This window comes from Sinocyclocheilus anshuiensis, unplaced genomic scaffold (assembly GCF_001515605.1).
Source record: "Sinocyclocheilus anshuiensis isolate Anshui unplaced genomic scaffold, SAMN03320099.WGS_v1.1 scaffold601, whole genome shotgun sequence".
Taxonomy (NCBI): Eukaryota; Metazoa; Chordata; class Actinopteri; order Cypriniformes; family Cyprinidae; genus Sinocyclocheilus; species Sinocyclocheilus anshuiensis.
This window is the reverse complement of record NW_015536496.1, coordinates 465,255-488,695: the sequence shown is the minus strand read 5'-3', so window position 1 is coordinate 488,695 and position 23,441 is coordinate 465,255. Positions and strand designations below refer to the sequence as shown.

At 36.8% G+C, this 23,441-nt stretch overlaps 1 protein-coding gene across 9 annotated transcripts in view; it reads left to right on the top strand.

The window, feature by feature from the left end:
* Positions 1-23,441, top strand: part of LOC107686888 (microtubule-associated protein 4-like) — a 61,149-nt gene that overhangs the window by 22,026 nt on the left and 15,682 nt on the right. For 6 of the 9 annotated variants that reach the window (XM_016484036.1, XM_016484063.1, XM_016484062.1 and 3 more), the window contains 6 exons: positions 119-1,354; positions 16,449-17,095; positions 18,051-18,275; positions 19,970-20,090; positions 20,189-20,248; positions 21,550-21,791. In XM_016484036.1, coding sequence (XP_016339522.1) covers positions 119-1,354; positions 16,449-17,095; positions 18,051-18,275; positions 19,970-20,090; positions 20,189-20,248; positions 21,550-21,791 — 2,531 coding nt within the window. Of the gene's footprint in view, positions 1-118; positions 1,355-12,021; positions 13,245-16,448; positions 17,096-18,050; positions 18,276-19,969; positions 20,091-20,188; positions 20,249-21,549; positions 21,792-23,441 lie in introns of those variants that run through there. The other 3 variants (XM_016484071.1, XM_016484064.1, XM_016484077.1) reach the window with 3 other exon arrangements.

Sequence of the window (23,441 nt, the reverse complement as noted above, 5' to 3'; positions counted from 1 at the left end):
AAGCCTATTAGAGAGTGTGAGGGGTGATTGATAAGTTTGTGAATTTGTGTGTATATGTGTGAGAGAGCAAAAAAGGGAGTTAGTGCTGTTCTAATTTCCATTCTTCTTTGCATACGAGGTGTCTTTGGTGACTGCTGGTCCGATGAGGCCGGCATTCCATCTGACCTGCCCTTCACGCCCAGCGTTTCCACTGTTATCAGTCGCCATGCCGGTCCTCTGGTAGAGAGCCCACATGACACGGCCAACCCTCAATGGTCCCCAAGAGATAGCGGGGCAGGAGATGCAGATGAAAGGGAAGGTGAAGGTGAAGGATCTGACCGTAAGAAGGAAAAGAAGAAGAAGAAACGGAGACCCAGGGACGAGGTGTACGACTTCCCCACGGAAATGCAGAGCGAAAGTGCTTTATCCGACAGTCCCAATCAGCCGTCCCCGTGTAAGGAACGTTACCGAGACGGAGGTTGGGAAGATGGAAGCCGCTTTGGTGGGAGAGTCAAGAAGCCGAAAAGCCGTAAGAAGATTCCCGAGGAATGGGCGATCCATGCAGAGCCCTTTGTCCCTGCTTCAGCCTGTGTGGCGCAGGAGTTCACAACTGATATTTCCCAGTCACTCCTTGAAGTCGACAGCGGTCTTGTTTCACTTTCTGAGGACTACACCGATGGGAGTCTCATTCCTCTGTCTCTTACCCAAGATCTTCTGTCCCTCACAGCCACTTCCCCACCATCCACAACGCATCTTGAACCTGCAATGCCCTCTCCAAAGTCTCCCGGTCAAGCCCCCGATTTATCTCCCCAACACCCCTTGTCCACGTCATCCGGATTCCACGATATCATCATGGAAACAGAAGATTCTCATGCTTGCAATCTCAGCGACACTCAGCCTTTCATCTCTCCAGGTGGAGCCTTTGAAAAAGCTATGTTTGGACAAGATCACACCTACACTGCTTCCATGGGCACCCAAGAGTCGCCATTAAAGGAACCCCAGACGTCCACTCCTGGAAGCACTTGTTTTGTACCACCGATGGAAGCACTGATCTCGGCACTCCCGTTTTCTCCATCTGGACCGGCGTGGTCTCTTAATAACCACAATCAACCCTTTGATCTCGAAGGTGTTGCCTTTGAGACCTCAGTCCCAGTTCCTGCACCTCTGCCTTCGCCAAAGAGCAAAGCCCCAAAGGAACCAAAGTCCAAACTAGGCAAGAAGTCGTCTGGGTTGTCCTCATCAAAGAGTCCAACCTCCCCTGAAGCAAAGTTGCCCTCTCCCCAGAATTCTGGTCTAAATCCGGCCGCTCCGCCGTTCTTCCCTAGTTTTGCAGAAACTCGGGAGTTCGCCGCAGAACCGCCCTTCACATTGGAAGGTTTGTTGTGGACGTTTGGGAAGTGGATCCACGTAATGCATGGCTGAGTGGATTCCAAGCCTGGGCTTGAGTGATTAAACTGCGCACTGCAATAACTAACACTTCACCCCATCAGCTGGACCCTAGGGTCAGGGTTCGCTCAAAGTGGGCTGGCTTGGTTTTGCTTGGGTGTTTCTTCCCCAACGAATGATCAACTGTGTAAACGAGCAATTCACCCCCCCCCCCACACCCATTAACCTTGTGATCCAGGGTGTACTCTACTAATCCAAACACTTTGGTTTGCAGTTTGTCGAGGAGGTGTGGTTGTTCCCTCACAATGTTGCATCTTTGCTGTTGTGATTGATTGTTGTACTACCACTGGTGGCACCTAACATGACAATCTTCTTTCTCAGTATCCCACCACCCCTTCATATTTCTCTTCTAGCACTTTTAGAGTGAATATGAACCACCCTTGTCACTTTATGAATGTATACAAAGTACAATACAGTTGTAAGTGATACCTTTTATTTATTTTTTCTCTTCTATGTTCCCTGACATCATCTGTTTCAACTTGTCAATTAGGTAAGTCGACATTTCTCTGGTTATTGCTTTGTTTTTGTCTCTTTATGTTGTGAAAGGAGTGTATTGTGTAACTTCCTCTACATTTCATTCATAACTTCTTCTACTTCCCATTAATTGCTATCTTGTGATGTCTGTGTGATATGGTTAGTGGACGTCCAACTGTGATTTGCAGCTTCAGAGCGACCAAAGGCCATTAAATGTGAAAGTTGGCAATTTGAGAGTTTGAGACTTCATTTTTATGCAAATGGTAATGGTACTATTATACCAATAAGAGAGCAGACTGTAAAGTGCTAGCGATTCACTTGGCAACGTGCAGTGGTATAATCGCTGTCAGAGTCTGAATGCCTCTTTAAAGTAATTTGTCTCAGACTTGACCTGAAATGACTTCAGACTTGACTCAACTCGACAAGAAGGACTATTGAATATTTTAAACACAACTCGAGTCTTTTCTCCTTAACTACTGATATCACAAAGAAAGAACTTACTTATTTGCTTATTTGCTGAGCACGACGTTTCATCAATGTTTTCGGAATATACGCAGATATGGCTTTTCTCTCAATGTATGTGTGTGTGTTCAGGTTTGACAAATCATAATGCAAAAACTGACACTTCAAATAAACATTTTGATAATCTCTAAACATTTATTCAGATGCAATATCTAATAAAAGTAATTGTCTACCTACTGTCTATTTAACTTTTTAATTGGTGCGATTATGTAAAAAAATAACACATATGGGTTTATATTTGATATAAACCATATATGATATAGTTTAGAAATACAACAGGAGCATAAGCGCAGTTTTTTTCCCGAATACCTGCACGATTGCAAATGTGATATTGATTTTATACAATAGTTCAATAAATAAGTTAATGTTATGTGAAATTTTAGACACAGTATAGTATTGTCTGTTTTTCTCAATTTCACAAATGAAAATATTTCAAACAAAGCCACAGCAGAACTGTTTTGTGTCTTTAGCAGCACATAGCGGTGCTTCGTTCCTGAATGAATCTGTTTTTGAACAAATCGAGACTGAATGACTCACTCAATCATTCAGACGATGTTTAGTTTTATATTTTGAGTATCATTTCATTTTTTTAAAAATCCTTTCATATTTCAATATTCATTTTTTAAAACCCATCTATCTATTGATGCCCATCTATTATCATTATGCTATGTTGAATCAAAATATATATATATATATATATTTTTTTTAAGTGTATTTAATGCTTTACTCAACTAACACAGTAATGTTTTTAAATGATCTTTTGGGGGAAATATCTCAGGTAAAATTGATGTGTGATTAATTTGTTATTAATTAGATCTAGAATTAGATTAATTAGAATCTAGTGGCTACATCATGGAGTTACAGATGATTTTAAATATGAATGGGCCTCCTCAATAATTTTACATGCACAGTATTTATGTATTTTTGTATCTTGGATTGACTCTATGTATACAGGTAGAGGAAGTTAAGTTAGATTCCTAGTAGTATCCCTGGAATGTATTTTGTCCTTAATGCAACCTAGTAAATAGGATTTTTAAGGATGAGAATTTATTTGCAACAATTAATGAAAAGATTCCAGACTCGACTCCAGCGTAAAGACTCGAGACTTGACTCGGACCTCAGATGAAAGACTTGTGGAAGTAAACTTTCTCATGTTGTCTTTAATAACCTTAACACAGCATAAGCCACACAACTGCAGAAAAGTAGTGTAGTATCTGAAAATGGGCGGTTGCTGGTTTTAGATTCTCTGTGTGTGTAGCGCCTTTATTAGAGAGAGAGAGTGTGTGTGTGTGTGTGTGTGTGTGTGTGTGTGTGTGTGTTTGGGCGCGTCTGACACAGCTGTCTCTTTTAGTTCTCTGTAATTTTCGGCTTTCTCCAGTGGGGAGGGAGCTACTTATACACTCCGGGAGACAGAACATCAGCGTTCGGTGTCAGACTTCCCAACATGCAAATTAATGACAGTGTACCGTAATGTGTGTGTGTGTGTGTTGTACTATGAGCTGAGAATAAGGAAACTGTGGGAGCTCAGTGTCAAATATCACATTAGAGTGAATTCTATTAATCCATGTTGTGTTGCCTGCAGTAAAACTTCTTTTGGTGTTACCGTGGTGAATGTTTCAAAATCATCTTTCCACCTTAGTAAAAGATCCTGAAAACCCTGAAAAAAATGTACTCAACAGTTTTAAATAATAATAATAATAATAATATTTTTTTAAAGCAGCAAATCAGCGTACTAGAATGATTTCTGAAGGATCATGTGACACTGAAGACTGGAGTAATGACACTGAAAAAATCAGCTTTGATCACCGGAATAAATTGCGTTTTAACAGATATTCACATAGAAAACAGTTATTTTAAATAGTAAAATTATTTCACAATATTACTGCTTTTGCTGTATTTTGTATCAAAAAAAATGCAGGCTTGGTGAGCAGAAGAGAATTCTTTAAAAAACATAAAAAAATCTTACTGCTCAAAAACTTTTGCCTGCTTGTGTACATACATTTGCATACAAAATACCCAATATCTATCAATAGCAGTGTTTCAAAGACACACGTCTTTAATGTTTTTGCTGAGGACTTTTCAAAGTAAGATTGACGTCTGGCCTTGAGTGCATCTTGTGAGGATCTCTGAATGCCGCTGATTGTTTGGGGTCGTGATGTCTTTTGTATGCTTGTGCTCTTGTGAGTCTTTGAGCCGCTGGTGACGGCCAGAGACATTGATTGTGACTGAGTAGCATGTGTTGTTATGAATGGAGGAGTGTTAATACACACACACACACACACACACACACACACAGATATGCTCAGAGTGACTCAGCTCTCCTTTTGTTCAGTCAGATGCTTGTGATGGAAAAAAAAAAATCTACACTTGAGTTTGGTTATTTCTCTGTGAATGTGATGTTTTGGTACAAGTTTATGGTTTATAGAGATTCATTTGGGTTTCTAAACATGTATTTGAGAATTAAAGATTATAGAGCGATTCGAAAGCGCACGGAGCAGTCTGCTCTCTTAGCTCTCGTGGTACTGTAATACAGGGGTTTTCAACCTTTTAGGACATGCGCCACCCCCAAGTTTGTTTAATTTCACTTCACTCATATGCTGATGTCCGTTCATACTAACGTTACACGACCGAAAGCGTGTGTTTGATTTCATAAAATTGGTATCGAAAAAAGTATCGTTCAGGAACCGGTATCGAAGTCAAGGTATCGGTATCGAAAATGTTTGAACGATACCCAGCCCTATGGAGCGATGAGATTGTATGTCATCCTGTTTAATTGTGTCATTTAAACATTTGATTTTTGCTACTGATTGCATGCTTAAAAACTAACAAAATAAGGAGACATGCCAGCATTTTTAGTTTTTTTGCATCTAAATAATGGACTTCAAAATGACTGCTGACTTTAACTAGTTCTTCACACACACTGACCTGATTACAGCACATTGAACTGCTGATCACAGATACGTGTGTTGTTCTCAGATGATTCTCTAGTGAGGATTTCTGTTCATTTTCATTTTTTTTAAATTGATAGATGCATTGTGTTTGCTCAGAGCATGTTTTTATATGCGTCATACAGACTACTATAGCTGTTGCATTGCTTTCATGAGTGCTGTTTACCGTAGCAACATTTTTCCCCTTTAATTTAAGTTTTTCAGTATCCCGCTCTAAAACAGAGACAATGCAGCACTTGGCAAAGTGTTTGGTATTGCATTAGAAAAAGAAATGTCTTTACTGTCACTTTTCCTCAATTTACTGTGTCCTTGCTGAATAAATGCTCTTACATTCTTGATCATTTTCAAGTGTGCATGTGCTGAGAGTGAATTGGCATCCATCCGCATCGCTGAGCGTTATTTTACCACAATGAAATTAACATTTACCCAGTTGTAGTTCTGTGTTAGTGCGTCACTGAATTCAGATGGAGTCAGACGGTCAAAGGTCCTGATAATCAGAGCGTTTGAGACCAGCGCAATGATGGAGCTGTAAAGGTCAATGCATCGACTGTTGTAAACACAGACTGCCTCTAGGGATGGCGTGGAGCCTGTCCTGTTGCCACGGCGACTGATAAGCAGCTGAAGTTTCCATGGTAACAAGGACAGATGCTGAGAAAGTGGCCATGAGATGTTGTAGTGTGCTGATAATATTCTTCTGTATTTTCACGAATGTATCTTAGTTATGCAGATGTGTAAATAAGGCAGCCCGGTGCCGGTTTCTGCAACAGTTGCTGTAGCTTTGGTAGGCAGTAGGAGAAAAACGAACAGGCTGCGATCAACAGAATAATTACCGTCTGCTCATCGATGCAGAAAACTCGCTGCATTCAGCCTGCAGTCTGACTTTACACATAGTCAGAAATCTAGTGTGATTTAAACACGAAAAACCATATTCCCAGCTCACATCAAACATGTCTGCAGAACTCAACTGCACCAGTTCAATGACATGCCATTATACTGCTGCTCATGTAGTTTTAAACTCATGGTTTCCACAAAAATATTGTACAGCACAACTGTTTTCAACATTGATAATAATCAGAAATGTTTCTCGAGCAGCAAATCAGCATATTAGAATGATTTCTGAAGATCATGTGACACTGAAGACTGGAGTAATGATGCTGAAAATACAGCTGCGCATCACAGAAATAAATTACAGTTTAACAGATATTCACGTAGAAAACACTTATTTTGAACTGCAGAAATATTCCACAATTTTACTGTATTTTTTAATCAAATTATTGCAGCCTTGGTGAGACTTCTTACTGACCCAGAACTTCTGAACACTAATGCATCTCTACTTTGGAGCGGAGATGTGCTTTTAAATGTTTTTTTTAGGTAGGCAGCACACTCAGGGCTCTACAGTGCGACCATTTCAGTCGCATTTGCGACTGAAAACTACTGCGTGCGACTATAAAAGATTTTTTAGGAGCACCAGTGCGACTGATCCGATCATCATCATACTTGTAAAGTTAGAGGAGTCAAATATCACCTCGTAATGGGAAGGCTACTTTTTGATAACATTTTGGATAATTGTTTAGAAGGAGCTCCTAAAATTTTGAACGTGCTCCTAAAAAGAAAAGTAAGCGTAGAGCCCTGACACTACATTGTAGTAGAAGATCATAACGTGTGTCTGGATGCTTACTGGAGTTTCTTTTCAGAATATAAATAGCAGCATTGAGCGATTCGACAGCTCCGGTTGAGTGATGCTTCAGTTGATGCTGAAAAATGCTGTGTAAAAGACTGCAACTGAATTGATCTGTCTCCCCTTCAGACAAACTATTGAACATCACCCGCAGGTTATGTTTTAGCAGAGAGTGATCAGCATGCGGCTGGCAGTGACAGAGAAAGAGCAGCTCTCCTGGATGTGTTTTTGCTCGACTGGATTAGTGATTGTAAAGCCCGTGGCAGAGGCTGCGTGCGCTGTAAGTCTCAGAGCTGGTGACAGAATCGATCTGAACCAAAAGGGCCGAGTTATGTCGAAAAGCTCAAAGAATGGTGCATTCGGCACAGCGGTAGTGGATTAGGTAGCCGCTAAACTGGCTTAGTTCTTACGGCAAGAGAAGTTCTGCCATTTTTAGTGATGGAATTTACTAAGGAGGAATTTACAGCTGGAATATAGTTGGCTTTGGGCTGGTCCTCTGCAGGGTTATTATCATTGACTAAAAGTAAAACCATTATAAATTAAAATAAAATATACATTAAAAAAAGGAAACTTTTTTTTTTAAACTACAATTCTCATTTTCATTTAGCTGACATTGAAGTACTAAAATAACTGATACTGTATAAAATAAAAGCAAAAACTAAAACTAATAAAAACTATATAGACAAAAAAAGATGATTCATAAAAAAGACAACAAAAAAAAACAGAAATACTAAAACTTTAGCTAAAATGAAAATGGAAACCTAAAATGTAATATAAAATGTAATAATAAATGTAATTATATATCAATATATAATTGATTCTAGAAGCAACATTTCACAGTTTCATTTTGAGTTGAAGTACCAAAATAACTAAAAATAAAAATAAATAAATAAGAAAAAATAAAAACTTTATAGATGTATTATAAACTAAAAAATGACAAAGAACACACAACAGATGCTAAAACTTAAAAAATGAAATAAATAAAAACAAAACTGAAAATGTAAAAAATGTAACATCTAATTCAAAATATTAACAAAAAATAGAGTATATCAATGATTCTAAAAGCAACATTTCTCATTTTGATTTATTTTTAGTACTAACATAACTAAAACTAATACATAGCTATGTAGACGTTAAAAAATAATGACAATAAAAATGACAAAAATACTTAAACTTGAAGTCAAATTACAATGAAAACAGAAAATGTAAAAAAAAATCCAAATCTCATTCAAAATATATCATAAGTTGAAGTCCTGAAATGACGAAAACTTAAAAACTATATAGACATTTACAAAATTAAAATAAATAAAAATGGTAAAAACACGACAAAAATGATAAAACTTGAGTTAAAATTACAATGCATATTTTTATATATACAAACTCTAATAATTCCCATAATCCCACTCAACGTTACTCGACTTTACTCACTTGCGCTGTATTTTTGGACACCGGTGTTCTTCAGAGCCGCTTCTGTTGCCATGGCGACGGGAGGCAGTTGCTTGGGAGACCTAAGGAAGCAGGGCTACCAAGGAAAAAATGTTGGCTCTTATGAGGAGGGGCGATGAGCTAAAAATACCATCTGGGTAGATGGTTGTTGGCTTTATGTTCTCGCAGCTTCCCGACTTCATCTCTTTTTGACCACCTGTGTGTTTCTCCTGTGACGTTGATAAATGATTTTAGCCGCCTCCCTAAACCTAGAGGAACGCAGAGATTGTGATTCGTCCCTTGCTCTTTTTATATCCCTGATTCTGCTGCTGCTTTAGGATCTCATTCCTAACATCAGTTACTTGGAGACAATCTTGTAGTGTAATTAAAGTCTGCATGCTTCAGCAAACTCAATGGCTGCATTCATTTGTTATTCAGATGTCCGTTTGAATCTGTGTTTGGCCTTTCGTCTGTATGTTGAGAAAGTCACTTTGAGGCTTATGCTACATAAGCAAACATGTAGGTCAGCCAAGAGACTACATATATGTAGGTCAGGCTGTATGTTGGCAATGGACGCAGCTGGCCCTCATTGCTATTTATGGCTTTTGTTCAAACAGGCAGCTCTTTGTTTTGTTTTGTTTCATTTATTTAACATATCCAACTCAGATCTGTTTAGATTTTGTTTTTGTTCAGACAACAAACTATCTAAACAGAATTGATTTGTATTTAATAAATATATTTTAAATGACAGCACTTTTTTTTTTTACTTGTATTTATTTATTTATCTAAGCACATCCATCTCATCTGTTTAGATTTTATATTTGTTTAGACAACAAACCCAAACAAACAAACAAACAAAAAATACATATGGTTTGTTTGAAGAGCGTTTTGTTTATGAATTTTAACATAGCTAGCTAAAATCTTTTTACATTTTATAATTGTTCAGACAATAATCAAAACAATTAATAAATAAATAAAAAACGTTTAGTTTGTATCAGTTTATAAATGAATAAATAGGCTAAATAATTAAAATCAGTGTTTTTTTTGTTTGTTTGTTTTTTTTTTAAATTCCCAAACAGGTCCAAGCCACATGTATATGGTTTAACTACTCTTAGAAAGGATTTATTTTATTTTTTATTTTATTTTATAAATTTATTTTTTGATTTTTTTCCCCATTATTATTATTATTATTTTTATTACTTTAATTGGAATATTAACTTTTTTTAATGCACATGCATTCATTTGTGCATGTTATTGCAAATAAATTGTTTGTCTTTTAGGTCAGTTGTTTGTAGATTTGTAATGTGTAAGGAGGAATGAAGTGGGTTCTTTCCTTCTTTCCATACGTTATTGATGGCAGATTTAGCACACAGTGCCGTATCCTCCTTCAGTGTGAGTTCGATACCAGACAGGCGTCGTCTTTCAGTTGTGCTTATGTAACGGGGCCGGTGGGTCTCAGACTGGGGTCCGATGAGATCATCCCTACAGTGTCTCTGTCCCTGATGGCCTGGACACACTCACGTGGGGACGCAGGATTGATTTGACTCGTTCAGTGGACGGGCGAGCCTCATGGACACACAGACATGAAGCACTTCTGAACAAGGCAAGCGCCAGTGAGATAAATGCATGACGAAAATAGTTTCTGTTTGAGTGAATCTAGGGATTCTTCAAACATTTTTAGCAGTGTTTACTAAGGCAAGCATAACATCGTAACACCTTTTGGTTGGTTTAAGCACCACACTGATTAGATTAAGAGATGGAAATAGGATGAGGATGCGAAGTTGAGGAAGTAGCATAATTTTTCGCTGTTGACTGTGTTTGAAGACGCCCTTCATCGTAAATCATCATCTGTTAATTGTCATCTTGAGTGCTTGCATAAGGGTCACGGTCTCGTGGCTGGTTCTACTGAAACGACAGTTGCTGATGGAGGAAATTAGGCTCAGAAATGATGGCCCTTATGTAACCGTAGTGACCATTTTGATGCTGATGGACACTTTGTCTGCTTGCATTAACAATGCATTGAAGGTGTGCTGACAAAGCGTCTCAATGTTGTGAGTGTTTTTTGGTTTGAATTAGATGAGCATGAAATATTCATGATAAAACTTACCAAGAAGTTCACACATTTCATCTTTGTTGAACAAGCTTTAACTTTGTTTGAAGCATCTAGGCCGCAGTGACGTGTTTGAATGCCCAAAGCATGGGAAGAGTTTGCACTACTGTTCAGGGTTCGGTATCATTTCACTTCTAGCAACAACATCTGTGAAAGCTTCATGCATTTGTTTTGATCCCAGAATATTGCTTTATGTCTTGTATATTTGTTTGTTTGTTTAAATTAATAATTTTAATAATTTTTTTTAATATTTAGTATTGTTACTAAATAATGTATACTGATATATTTATTACATGTTGTTCTTCTTATTATTAGTAGTAGTAGTATTGATAATATTGACATGATTAATTTATTAGAATAAATTATATAAATATTTATTTATTGTAACAAATTAATAATTGTTATTATCATTTTATTATTATTTTTATTATATAAAATCATTCATACATTTAAAATATATATATATTTTTTTATTGTAATTCATAATTTTAACATAATGAATAATAATAAATTAGGCTATTATTTTTATTAGTCAAGGGTTTAGAACAGTGTTTTCTGGTCATCTGGTATTGTTCCATTTTTGTTTATTCCTCTGTCTCATTTCCATCTCTGATTGGAGCACTCTTTAAAAAAAATCTGTAAAAATAGGGCATAACCTACTGTATTATTTTGAAGGATTTTTTCGTAATTATTTTTTACAGGTGTTTTACCTGTGTTTTGAATTTGCATTGCATTCCATTGTGTTTTAGATTGTCTGCAAAATTAATAGATAATGTCTCGGTAATGAGCTGCCGGTACTTTTTCTGTTATTTTACGTTTTTATTTCTTACAGTGAAGAATGATGTTGTCTTTCTGCACTGAGATATGCACAGACACATGTTGCTGTGGCAGGAAATGCAACAACAAAGACATTAACTTTTATTCAGATTCAGATTCGAACGTCACATGTTTAGAGACTGTAATCGAACAGTCTAAATTCAACACAGAGTACAGATGAAGATAAAACAGTATGTAAGAGGGAAAAAAAACATATTGATTGTCTAGGGATATCATCCATGGGCAAATCTGTTCCTCAGATAAAACTGTATGTCTGGAAATTTCCAGACTGATTGTGTTACCCAAAAATACTTCCATAAAAAGATACGATAGATGTGTGCACTCTCTGAAATCATATGTGCAAATGAATGCTCGTTAAGCCCTTCCTCGTTATTTTGCACGTATGTAGCCTCAGGGATGATAGTAGTGTGTCACTATCAGAGAGAGGAGGGAAGAAAAGATGGATGCAGAGAGGACAACGTGGAGAAAACGAGAGAGGCAGAGAGGAAGGAGGGAGCTGATTTTGGGGCAGCGAATGAACAGCCACTTTACAAAGCATGTGATTCCTGTCATGGCGAGAGAGAGAGAGCGAGAGAGAGAGAGAGAGAGAGAGAGACGCTTCCAGTCAGATCTCAGTGCTGCTTAGTCTGCTGTCTCGTGCAGAAGCAGCAGAGAAGGTTACGTTGTGAGGTTACGAGTCAGACAGACGCGTTTACATTTTAACACAGGAAAAGGACTAAGACACAAAGACACCTAAACCAGGAGCAGAGAAAGGGCAACAGAAGCATGTCCTCTTTCTCAAACCAACAACCGGCATCTCCGTTCTCAGAATATAGTGAGCTATGTAAAGTCCCATCCATGTCCACATCCGCCACCCCTCCGGGTTGGGACTGGCAGCATGGAGACCTCGGGGCACCACCGAGTTTTAGAGGTGGCCTTCGGGCAACGGGAATGATGGACGAGGACAAGCTGTGCTTCTACGAGTCTCCTTCCAAGCTCAGCGTCTCCGGGCGAGGAGCCGTTCCAACAAGCATGTCGTTCGGCAGCACCGGGGACAGTCCGGAAAGCCTCTCGTCCTCGTCGGCATCAGCTGCGTCTCCTGGAAAATTTGCGGCTTGCACAACGGACAACAATGGCATGATGCTTCTGGAATCACCTGCGGGTCACAAAGAGGTTCTGTCGCCACTCGAACCCTCGAAACCGGCTCCGTTCTCTGGATTGCTTCCGGAACAGAGTCCCAGCACGCCATCGCCCCGAACGCCTCCAAACTACTGCGTCATTGGCGTGGTCAACGACAGCTACCTGGAGGGCGAAGATGAGCGGCCGAAGGCTGAAGGGTCGTCACGCGAAAGTGAGGACGAGGAAGACTTCGAGCCTTGCTTGATGGGGAGAGCCGAACAACAGAGGAAGGCGATGAGGCGAGCGATGTCCGAGTGTTCGCACCTCTCCGTACCCGCCAGTCTCGAGCTCCCGGACAAGTACCCCGGCGGAGGCGTTCTCGACAAGTTGCCATCGCCCATTGGAGGACCTCGTCGCCAGCACTCAGGGGCCATAAAACGCTCTCTAACTGTAGCCGACGATCAACCTCCGACCCCGCCGCCAACCCTGTCAGCTGGAGCCACCCGCAACGACCTACGGAACAATATCGAACTACATTTCCCCCCTTTTCCCGCACGCAAAGACCAAAGCAGCTTTCCCCTCTCGCCCGTGGAGGACCTATTGGAGGGACCGTTCATTGACAAGGACCAAGGAGTCATTCTACCCGTGCCGGTGACAACACGTGCCCTTAATGGGACTTGCAACAACGCTGGAGACAAAACCGACACGATTGCTGAGGCATTTGAGGGTAGGTGATGGTGAAGTAAGAGTTAATTTTGAGGTGTAGGACTGACTCTTTTACATCTGAGAGAATGTGAGCAATGTGAATGAGAGAAGCGTGGCATAATCGTTCTTAGAAACAAAGAAATTAAGCTTGGGAAAGCATGTTTCAATGTATTTCCAATGGGGTTTTGCAGTGATGCCATAGAAGAACCATTTTGGGTTCCCCCAAGAACCTTTAGTGAAGAGTTATTAAAATAACCATTTTTTTTCTTACAATTATTGGTTCTTTATTGGCATCTATGTTTCCATGAAGAACTATTAACATGCATGAATGTTCTTCACACTGAAAAAAAAAAAAGGTTGATTTGGAATCTAATGGAACATATTTCCAGTATAAAGAACCTTTTATGCCATGGTTCCAAGATTCTGCATGGAACCATGGATGTCAATAAGGACCCTTTATTTCTAAGAGTGTATATGTGTATAAAATTGGATTTATTGAGTCAATATGATGAGACATCAAGGGAAGCACGGTATAATCGTTCTTAGAAACAAGGAAATTAATGTTTGGAAAGCATGCGCCAGTGTATTGCATTGGGCAGTGATGCCATAGAAGAACCATTTTGGGTTCCCCAAAGAACCTTTAGTGAACAGTTCTTAAAAGAACCAATTTTCTTATAGTTAAAAAAAAGAAAGGTTCTTTATTGGCGTCTGTGATTCCATGAAGAACATCCTTCACATTAATAAAAAAAAATGGTTCTTTTGAAATAAAATGTAACCAGTATGATGTTGGAACCATGAATGCCAATAAGAAACCTTTATTTTTAAGAGTGCATAAGTGTATATAATTGGGTTTATTGAGTCAATATGATGAGACATGAGTCCTAGACTGGGACTGCGTCTTTCTGATATGTAGCGGTGGCAGAAGTAGGTGATGCATGTAGTGTCTCTGTTCTGTGTGTACGGCACTATCACGCCACTGCCGAACGCATGTTCATTACCCGCTCCAGACGAGCCGCGGACAGCGTAAGTCATTTCTGACCTGATTTCCTAGAATAAAACCTGCCCCTCTGTAAATCGAGGTCAGAAACTCCTCAACGATGATGGGTAGAGCTCCAGAAATCTCCTGCTGCACCTGCAACGATTAACGATTACGAGTTTTGTTTTTTGTTTAAATAATAATTCACTGGAGGGGTTTGTAAATAGTCTGGTTTAATCCCTCAGTTGTCCTCTGGCTGGTTGGCAGATGGTGAAAATGCATTGTAGTGAATGTCTGAATGAAACATGTTTCTTGCCTCAAGGGGAAGCAAACAAAAGATACAATCACTGGTGAAATGTCTTTGATAAATGGAAAAGCAGGTGCAGATGATATAAAGTGTGGACAAGTGCTAATGATGGTGAGTCATGGATGGATGCTTGTTGCACACTAGTTTTCTCTGTGAGTTGCAGTTATTAATGCATGATGTTTGTGATTTCTTGTATTAGTTGGGGTGGAATTGGAGTCTGGATAGTTTTTCATAAAATGGGAGTGTCTGGAGATCGGGGTTACTGAAGGTCATGTGATCTGCATGCATGATAAAGCACGCTGAATACACAAGACTGTCTGTTTTGTGGCTGTCTTCACATTTATAGACTGATTTTCTTCATTTTGAGCAGGTGTCGTTCTGCATTTCTTGCTGACGTAATCACAGCAGTTTCTCATCTGCTTTGATGTGTCACTGTGAAACTGGTGTCTTTGTTATTATAAATGCACCTAAGCCTTGTTGAAATTGATCAGCTTAATGCAAGAGTTCTTAGCCGACTCTACGCATAGATATTTCTTACAAAGAAACCGTTCTGTGGTGACGGATTCATTTTAATACAAGATGCAGTATTTCTGCACTCTGGGAAGCAGCTTACATGTGCAAAAGAAAAAATGCTGCTGGAATATCAATGATGGCTGATTTTATTTATTTCATGCTCACTAGATTTAATTTCCAGTGTGAAAAAAGTGAAATAAATATGCAAATAGGCTCCTTTCTAAAGAAGATTTCTCCTGAGAAGTTAAATATGTTTATGAGAGAAGCAGGGCGACAAATTAAAGGGTTTATGGAAGCAGATTTACCGCTTTCACTTTACAATAAGGTCACTGACATGCATTAACTAACTAAAATGAACAATAATTAATTAATGAAAGTACAGCTGTTCATTTTAAGTTCATGTTCAGATCTATTAAATAATATGAATAGATGCATCTTTTGATTTTAAAAATATATTAATAAATATTAAAATTGACATTAACATCTAATGATGTAAGGTAAATTGTTGTGGTTTCTCTGAAAAACTGTACAGTTGTAATGCTACTATTTTATCATTAAAAATATCTTTTGAATTGCAAATTTACCGGTGGGATTTATTAGCAGGCGTTATTAAAGCAAGGTTCGTTCTCAAAAACTCACTCTCAGTGATGCTGTTGATCATTGTTACTGATCCCACATCCCACTGTACTTGTGATAAGTTACTTTAGCTGCAGAACTGTTTTGTCCTTCAACTCAAGGACATGAGGCTCCTCAAAGAGACGAACAGCCTTTGTAATGGATCTGCCACTGAACGTGAAGTGACCAGAGAGCCGCCTGTAAGATATATTACACATGGATATATTCCTTCTTTCAGCCTCATTTATCACACGGCTCTCTGGAAAACTTGACTCTGATTGGTGGAATCATAACAGATTGTCGTCTCAGTGAAGTAATGTCCTACATAGCTGCTTGTTTCATGTCTCTCGTACTCTTTCTTAAATAATTGACACTCAAATTAACTGGCATATCCGTTTATTTATTGATTTGGTAAGTCATCGTGCAATAAGTACCATAATGTACCATGACCCAAAAGTGAAAATGAAGTTTACTTTGTGTACCTGGACTTCAATGTGGACTCAAATCTCTTTCTTTCCATTTATTTTTATGCATGCAGCATGTACAGATATATGTATTGCATTAATTTGCAGCCTTTCTGCAGTTGAATTATCATGATTGTGGCAATCCAATCAGTTTGAATACAAAACGAGCTTTCGTTTTTAAGGTATCTTGAGTTTTATGAACCATTTTGTCTTTTGTCATTGCTTTGACTTTCTTTTGGACTAAACAAGCGGAACACAGTCTGTACAAATCGCTTTTTTTTTTTGTTGATTTTTTGCTCTAGTTTATATATTAATCTGTTTTCAACTGTTCAACCTGTTTCTTTCTACCAGAAAACTCTGAGAAGAACAAGCCACAGGCGAACAAAATGGACACTGTGCAGAAGATTGATGACTTTAATGTTTTCAGCAAGACGGACAAAGATCAGAAGATGGAAACGGTGGAGAAGAAAGACAAAACTAACCACACAGACGAACAGACAACCAAAGGAGAAAACACTGAAGCTCTGGACAAAAACAAAGATGTGGGTAAATCAGAGAAAACAGACAAGGATGAAATAGTTCACAAAGTAGAAACGCCAGTGAAAGTTGAGAAGATTGAACAAAAAACTACTAAAGGTGAGACTGAGAAAGCTGATAAGCTTGAGGCAGAAAAGATTGATTCCTCCCCAAAGATGGAGAAGGAGAAGGTGGAGCTGAAGACGGAAGTGAAAGTCGAGGAGAACAAGTCAGATCAGAAAGCGGAGAAAGATAAAGAACAGGTGAAGGAAGTGGAAAAGCAGAAAGCAGAACAAGGCAAGACAGAAAAGGACAAAGTAAAACCGAAAACAGAAAAGACTGAGCCTACTGACAAGAAACCTGGCAAAGCTGAGAAGGACGAGAAAGCCAAAAAGCCAGCTGCTAAACCCTCCGCGGCCAAGCCTGCGGTAACCAACGGTGCACCTGGAAAAGACTTGACTAGTCCTGAGAAGAAGACCAAGGTTTGTGAAAGCTTTCTGTTGTCTCTTCGTCCTCCATTGACCTTCCTGCTTTTGCTTCTGCTAATGCGAATGAGTTTGATTCTGTTCTTAAAGCATGTTAATGCCAAAACCAAAATTCATTCATCACTTATGGAGGGTTGGGAATCGAGAACCTAAAACAAAGTAGCGTTATTTCGGTATTATTTATGTACTATTATAGTTTTTATTACGATTTGGTATTAGGTTTTCAATTTTTATTTTAGTTTTATTTTTTGTAATTTTGTTTATATATATGAAAAATTTGAAAATTAGTTCTGTTTTAGTTTTTATTTATTTCCAGTTAGTGATTTATGTAGTGCTGGGGATCGAGAGTCAAACACAAAACACTGCTATTTTAGTATTATTTGTGTACTGTTCTATTTTTTATTAATATAATGTATTTATTTATTAATATTATGTATTGTATTATTATTTTTTATTTTTTTTTATATTTGTAGTTTAATATTTTTAATTAATAAAAAAAATAAAATAATATTTTATTTATTTATTTATTTATTTTCAGGTTTAGTTTGTACTTTTTTCCAGTTAATGCTTATATGTAAACAAACAAACAATAAATAAACACATTTAAATAAGTTGTTTTAAGGTTATTTTCTTTAACTAAAACTAAGATTAATTTTCATTCAGGTCCTTTAGCGGCTCAGAATTTTCTACATCCTTCCTATGATTAACGTTAATGAACTGTAATCGTGAAATTACTTACGCTTCCCATCCCTACATGACCGTCAAATGAAACCGAGTAAACTTCAAGTTTACTCTAGATATAAAGACAGAAAATTGTAGTCTGAACTGGATCTGATCTTGTGCTTTTATCGGCTTGCTCTGCTCATGTCGTAGCCGTTATCATTTGTCCTTATTCTATTTTTTTGTTCATCGTTTGCCATCCATCCGTTGGGTTTGCTGTCCATCCATGCAGCCTGTCGCCGGCGCAACCAAACCTAGCTCTGCCAAGCCCCAGCCGAGCTCCGCCTCCAGCGCTACAGCCGCGCACAAGCGTCCCACCCCGACCTCAGCCCCCCTCAGCAAAAAAGCCCCTGTGCCCAAAGCGCCCGCCCCGACCGCTGGCGCCAAACGGCCCGCCACGGCGTCCACACGACCCTCCACCGGAACGAGCAGCGCGGCCAGAGAGGTCAAGCCCAAGGTGAGTGTCCATCCATCTGCTGAAGACCACGTCTGAACCCTCTTCCAAGGGTCGAAGTGGCTCAATCCGGCTCTCATCTCTGCATGGATGTTCTGTGTGTGTGTGCCGTCCATGCTTGAGCACATCAACATGTTGTTTAAACTACAGTACAGTGCAAAAGATTGGGCTCGGTTATCACAAGTCAGCAAGGATGCATTTATTTGGTTAAAAATACATTGGTAAAATTGTGAAATATTATTACAGTTTAAAACTGCTTTCTATGTGAATATCTATTAAACTGTAATTTATTTCTGTGATGCGCAGCTGTATTTTCAGCATCATTCCTCCAGTCTTCAGTGTCACATGATCTTCAGAAATCATTCTAATATGCTGATTTGCTGCTCAAGAAACGTTTCTGATAATTATCAATGTTGAAAACAGTTGAGCTGCACAATATTTGTTGTAGAAACCGTGATGCATTTTATTTTTTAGGATTCACAGATTCAAAGAACAGCATTGATTTGAAATAGAACTCTTTTGTAACATTATAAATGTCTTTACTGGCACTTTTGATCAATTTAATGCGTCCTTGCTGAATAAAAGTATTGATTTCTTAAAAAAAAAAAAGTTTGACAGTTTTGAATGTCAGTGTACATCTACAAAGAAGCTTAAAATATTAGAGCTCCGAAATTACTTATTATAATAGACGTTTTTCTAGAAGATAGAGCTAGAAATAGCAGTATCGATAAAATGTTTTATTCCAGTGATGAAGGGCAATGAAAAAAACCTAATATAGCCTAGTTTATTATGTCCTAGAAGATAGAGCTAGAAATAGCAGTATCGATAAAATGTTTTATTCCAGTGATGAAGGGCAATGAAAAAAAACAAATATAGCCTAGTTTATTATGTCTAGATTATGTTTTCAAATCTCTTTAAATATGAACAATGTTCAGTTCAAGTCTTCCCTCTAGTGGCCATCGGTTAAACTACACTACTTCCTAACTATTGAAATTAAATGAAGGTTAATATGTGACCCTGGAGCACAAAAGCAGTCTTAAGTCGCTGGGGGATATTTGTAGCAATAGCCAACAATACATTGTATGGGTCAAAATTATAGATTTTTCTTTTATGCCAAAAATCTTCAGGATATTAAGTAAAGATCATGTTCCATGAAGATGCTTTGTAAATTTCCTACCGTAAATATATCAAAACTTAATTTTTGATTAGTAATATGCATTGCTAAGAACTTAAATTGAACAACTTTAAAGATGATTTTCTCAATATTTTGATTTTTTTGCACCCTCAGATTCCAGATCTTCAAATAGTCGGCCAAATATTATCCGATCCTAACAAACCATACATCAGTGCAAAGCTTATTTATTCAGCTTTCAGATTATGTATACATCTCAATTTCAACTAGCTCAAAATACAGTTTCATTGTGCACATGTTGCCGCATTAATGTTAAGAAATATGATTGAATCCACAATACGAAAGGAGAGGTTTGTCTCAGTAAATAAATAAACATGAAGGATTGTATTGGTGTGACTGGATTCTTAGGAACTGACTTCATCTGAACCTTGCAGGCTATTTTTAGAGCAACAGTCAGATCTTTTTGGATGAAACGTCTCTGTTCGATCCTGATGGGTTTTTTACTACAGAGACAATATCACAGTGCAGCTGACCCCGACTGACCCTGTGTTTTCTCCTCCGACAGCCGGCCGTGCCAAAGGCCTCTGTGGCTCCGGCTCGGCCCGCCGCAGACAAACCTGCGACCGCAGCACGCACAACCACCACGACACGCAGCACAGCCAGCGCTGCGGCAGCACGACGCCCCGGTTAGTTAGGAGACATTTAAAGATGAGCCATTGCATTTTGTGCTGATTTATGAAGTAGTATAAATATTCACATTATGCATTACTATTTTTGTGTTTAGTCGCAAAGACTGAGAGCAAACCAGGAGACGAAAAGAAACCAAGCACACCGAAAACCACAGGTACAGCAAACACGCAACCACCCATAACACTGTATTTATGAATACACTACAGGCTAAAAGTTTGGATTCATCACCACGGCTGCATTTATTTGATCAAAAATACAGGTAAAAATTGTAATGTTGTGAATTTGCAATTAATAACCGTTTTCTGCTTGTATTTTAACACTCTGGTGTTGACTGAGGGTATATACAGTATATTATTCATGCTTTTATTCAGTAAAATTACTTTTATTCAGTAATGCATTTAGTAATGGCTGTTGAAAATTCAACTTTGCATCATAGGAATAAATTACATTCAAAATACAAACAAAAATATTTAAAATTATAATAAAAAATAATAATTATAATAATATTTAATAATAATAATGTGTGTGAATTTAAAATATTTGTATAAAATTAACAAAAAAAATAATATTTTGCTGAAAATTCAACTTTCCATCACAGGAATAAATTGCATTTTAAAATATATTAAAATAGAACAATTATTTTAAATTATAATAACAATAATAATAAATAAAATAATAATTATAATAAGGTTTTATTGTAATAATACACTAATGTGTGTGTATAGATACAACAAAACTAATTTTTATTTAATCAATTAAAAATAAAGATTTTTATTCCGTTAAAATTACTTTTATTCAATATGTTTATTGATGGCTGCTGAAAATTCAACATTGCATCACAGGAATAAATGGCATTTTAAAATATATTCAAATAGAAAATATGTATTTTAAATTATAATAATTTTTCACAATATTATTGTTTTTACTGTATTTTTGATCAAATAAGTGCAGCTTTGGTGAACATAAGACACTTCTAAACCTATAAAAATCATACTTATTCCAAACTTTTGAATGGTAGTCTATGTTGAAAAATACAGAAATTCAGTGTAGTGGCTTAATAGCGACAGGGAAAAGATGCAGAGATGCTACGCTGACAAACACACATTTAAATCCATGAAAAATCTCTTTCAAATCCAGAAGTGAGTTGCGCAGCAGGAATGAGTTTGGGATAATCCCTCACTCGGAGCGCCGCTGCACAGCACGCTGCTTCTTACCCCCATTCCCAGAGATTTGACCCAAACGCAGCGGTGCAGAGAGATTATTTTAATCTGAAGCATAAAGAGGGTTTTGTGCTTCAAAACTGAGCATTCAGATATCCCTCAGAATCTCTATCTAGTGCTCACTTATTCAGACAGCATTTATAAAGGTTCTGGCATCGCAAGTTCTTTCTGTGAAAGTGCTTTAAAGTTCACCAAACCAGTGTTTCTCTCAGACATAATTAAGCTGTGTTTTCAGATGCCGCCCGCTCTAAACCTGCGCCTCTCAAAGCCTCCACCACTACAAACAGCGCCAGCGCTCGCCCTCGCACCACCAAAACCCCCGTCTCCAGCAGCACTACAGCAGCTGCTGTGCCCGAGAAGAAGCCGGCGGTGCCCCGCGCGCCTCGACCCAGCTCCACACCGGCACCCGACATCAGAAACATCCGCTCAAAGATCGGCTCCACGGACAACATCAAATACCAGCCTGGAGGAGGAAAGGTAAACGCACATGTGTTCAGCTGTAAATGTGATGCAGTCCTCTAGATTCGCAGTGCTTTCATATTTAGTAGGATGTAGATTTTGCACACTTGAGGGTACCGTGCCATTTTATTTTTAGTGTTATTTATTTACGTGCTATTGTACTATATTATATTAATTAATATAGTATTTATTAATTTTTGTATATAATAAGAATTTCTATATTTTCAGTATTAAGTTTAAGTAATTTTATGTGCTTTTTTCATTTTCATTCGTTTTTTTTTTTTATAGCTTCAATTTATTTTAATTTCAGTTTTACTTTTAGTAATTGTAGTCATTTTTAATGTAAGACACTCAGAGATGTTTGAGCTGTTTTTGTCCTGCAGGATGTGCCGCTGTCATCTTTCTGAAACTGCTCTCAGTCTTTCTTGCGTGACTCTAACTGTGTCCAAAACCTTAAAAAATATGACATTACAGCCAGCATCCAGAGGCATCAGAGCAAATCTGTTATTATTATTAATAATTATATTAATATTATTGTTGTTGTTGTTGTTACTATTGTTATTATTATTAATAATAATAAATACAATATTAATGAATAATTTAACACATTTAAATAAAATATTTAGATTAATATGATTTAATCATTTAATATTATATTAGCAAAAATTATTACATAATTATAAATTAATTAACAATATAATATATGCAATATATGTGATAATTTTACTATATAAAATGTTAATGTGTATTTTGAATACATATTTGTATAAATATTTAAATATATTGCTTATTATAATTATTAAATGGTATGTATATATGATTAATAAAACAATAAAAATGTCATAAAACAATCACGTCTTAATCAGAAGTTAACATCATGTAATTATTAATTCATAAATACAAATTTAATTAATAATTTAACACATTTAAATAAAATATTTAGATTAATTATTATAATTTAATAATATATTATCAATAATTATTACATAATTATAAATTAATTAACAATATAATATATATGCAATATATTTAATTATTTTACTATTTAAAATGTTAATGTATATTTTTAATACATATTTGTATAAATATTGAAATATATTGCTTATTGTAATTTTGAAATAGTATGTATATATGATTAATAAAACAATAAAAATGTCATAAAACGATCACGTCTTAATCAGATGTTAACATCATGTAATTATTCATTCATAAATACAATTTTAATTAATAATTTAAAAATGTCATAAAACAATCACGTCTTAATCAGAAGTTAACATCATGTAATTATTAATTCATAAATACAAATTTAATTAATAATTTAACACATTTAAATAAAATATTTAGATTAATTATTATAATTTAATAATATATTATCAATAATTATTACATAATTATAAATTAACAATATAATATATATGCAATATATTTAATTATTTTACTATATAAAATGTTAATGTATATTTTTAATACCTATTTGTATAAATATTGAAATATATTGCTTATTGTAATTATTAAATAGTATGTATATGATTAATAAAACAATAAAAATGTCTTAAAACAATCACGTGTTAACATCATATAAGTATTAATTCATAAATATCCTTTTTTCAACTTTTAATTGCATTTCGTGAGAAAAATAAGCACATTAATCATTAAATATTCTCTATA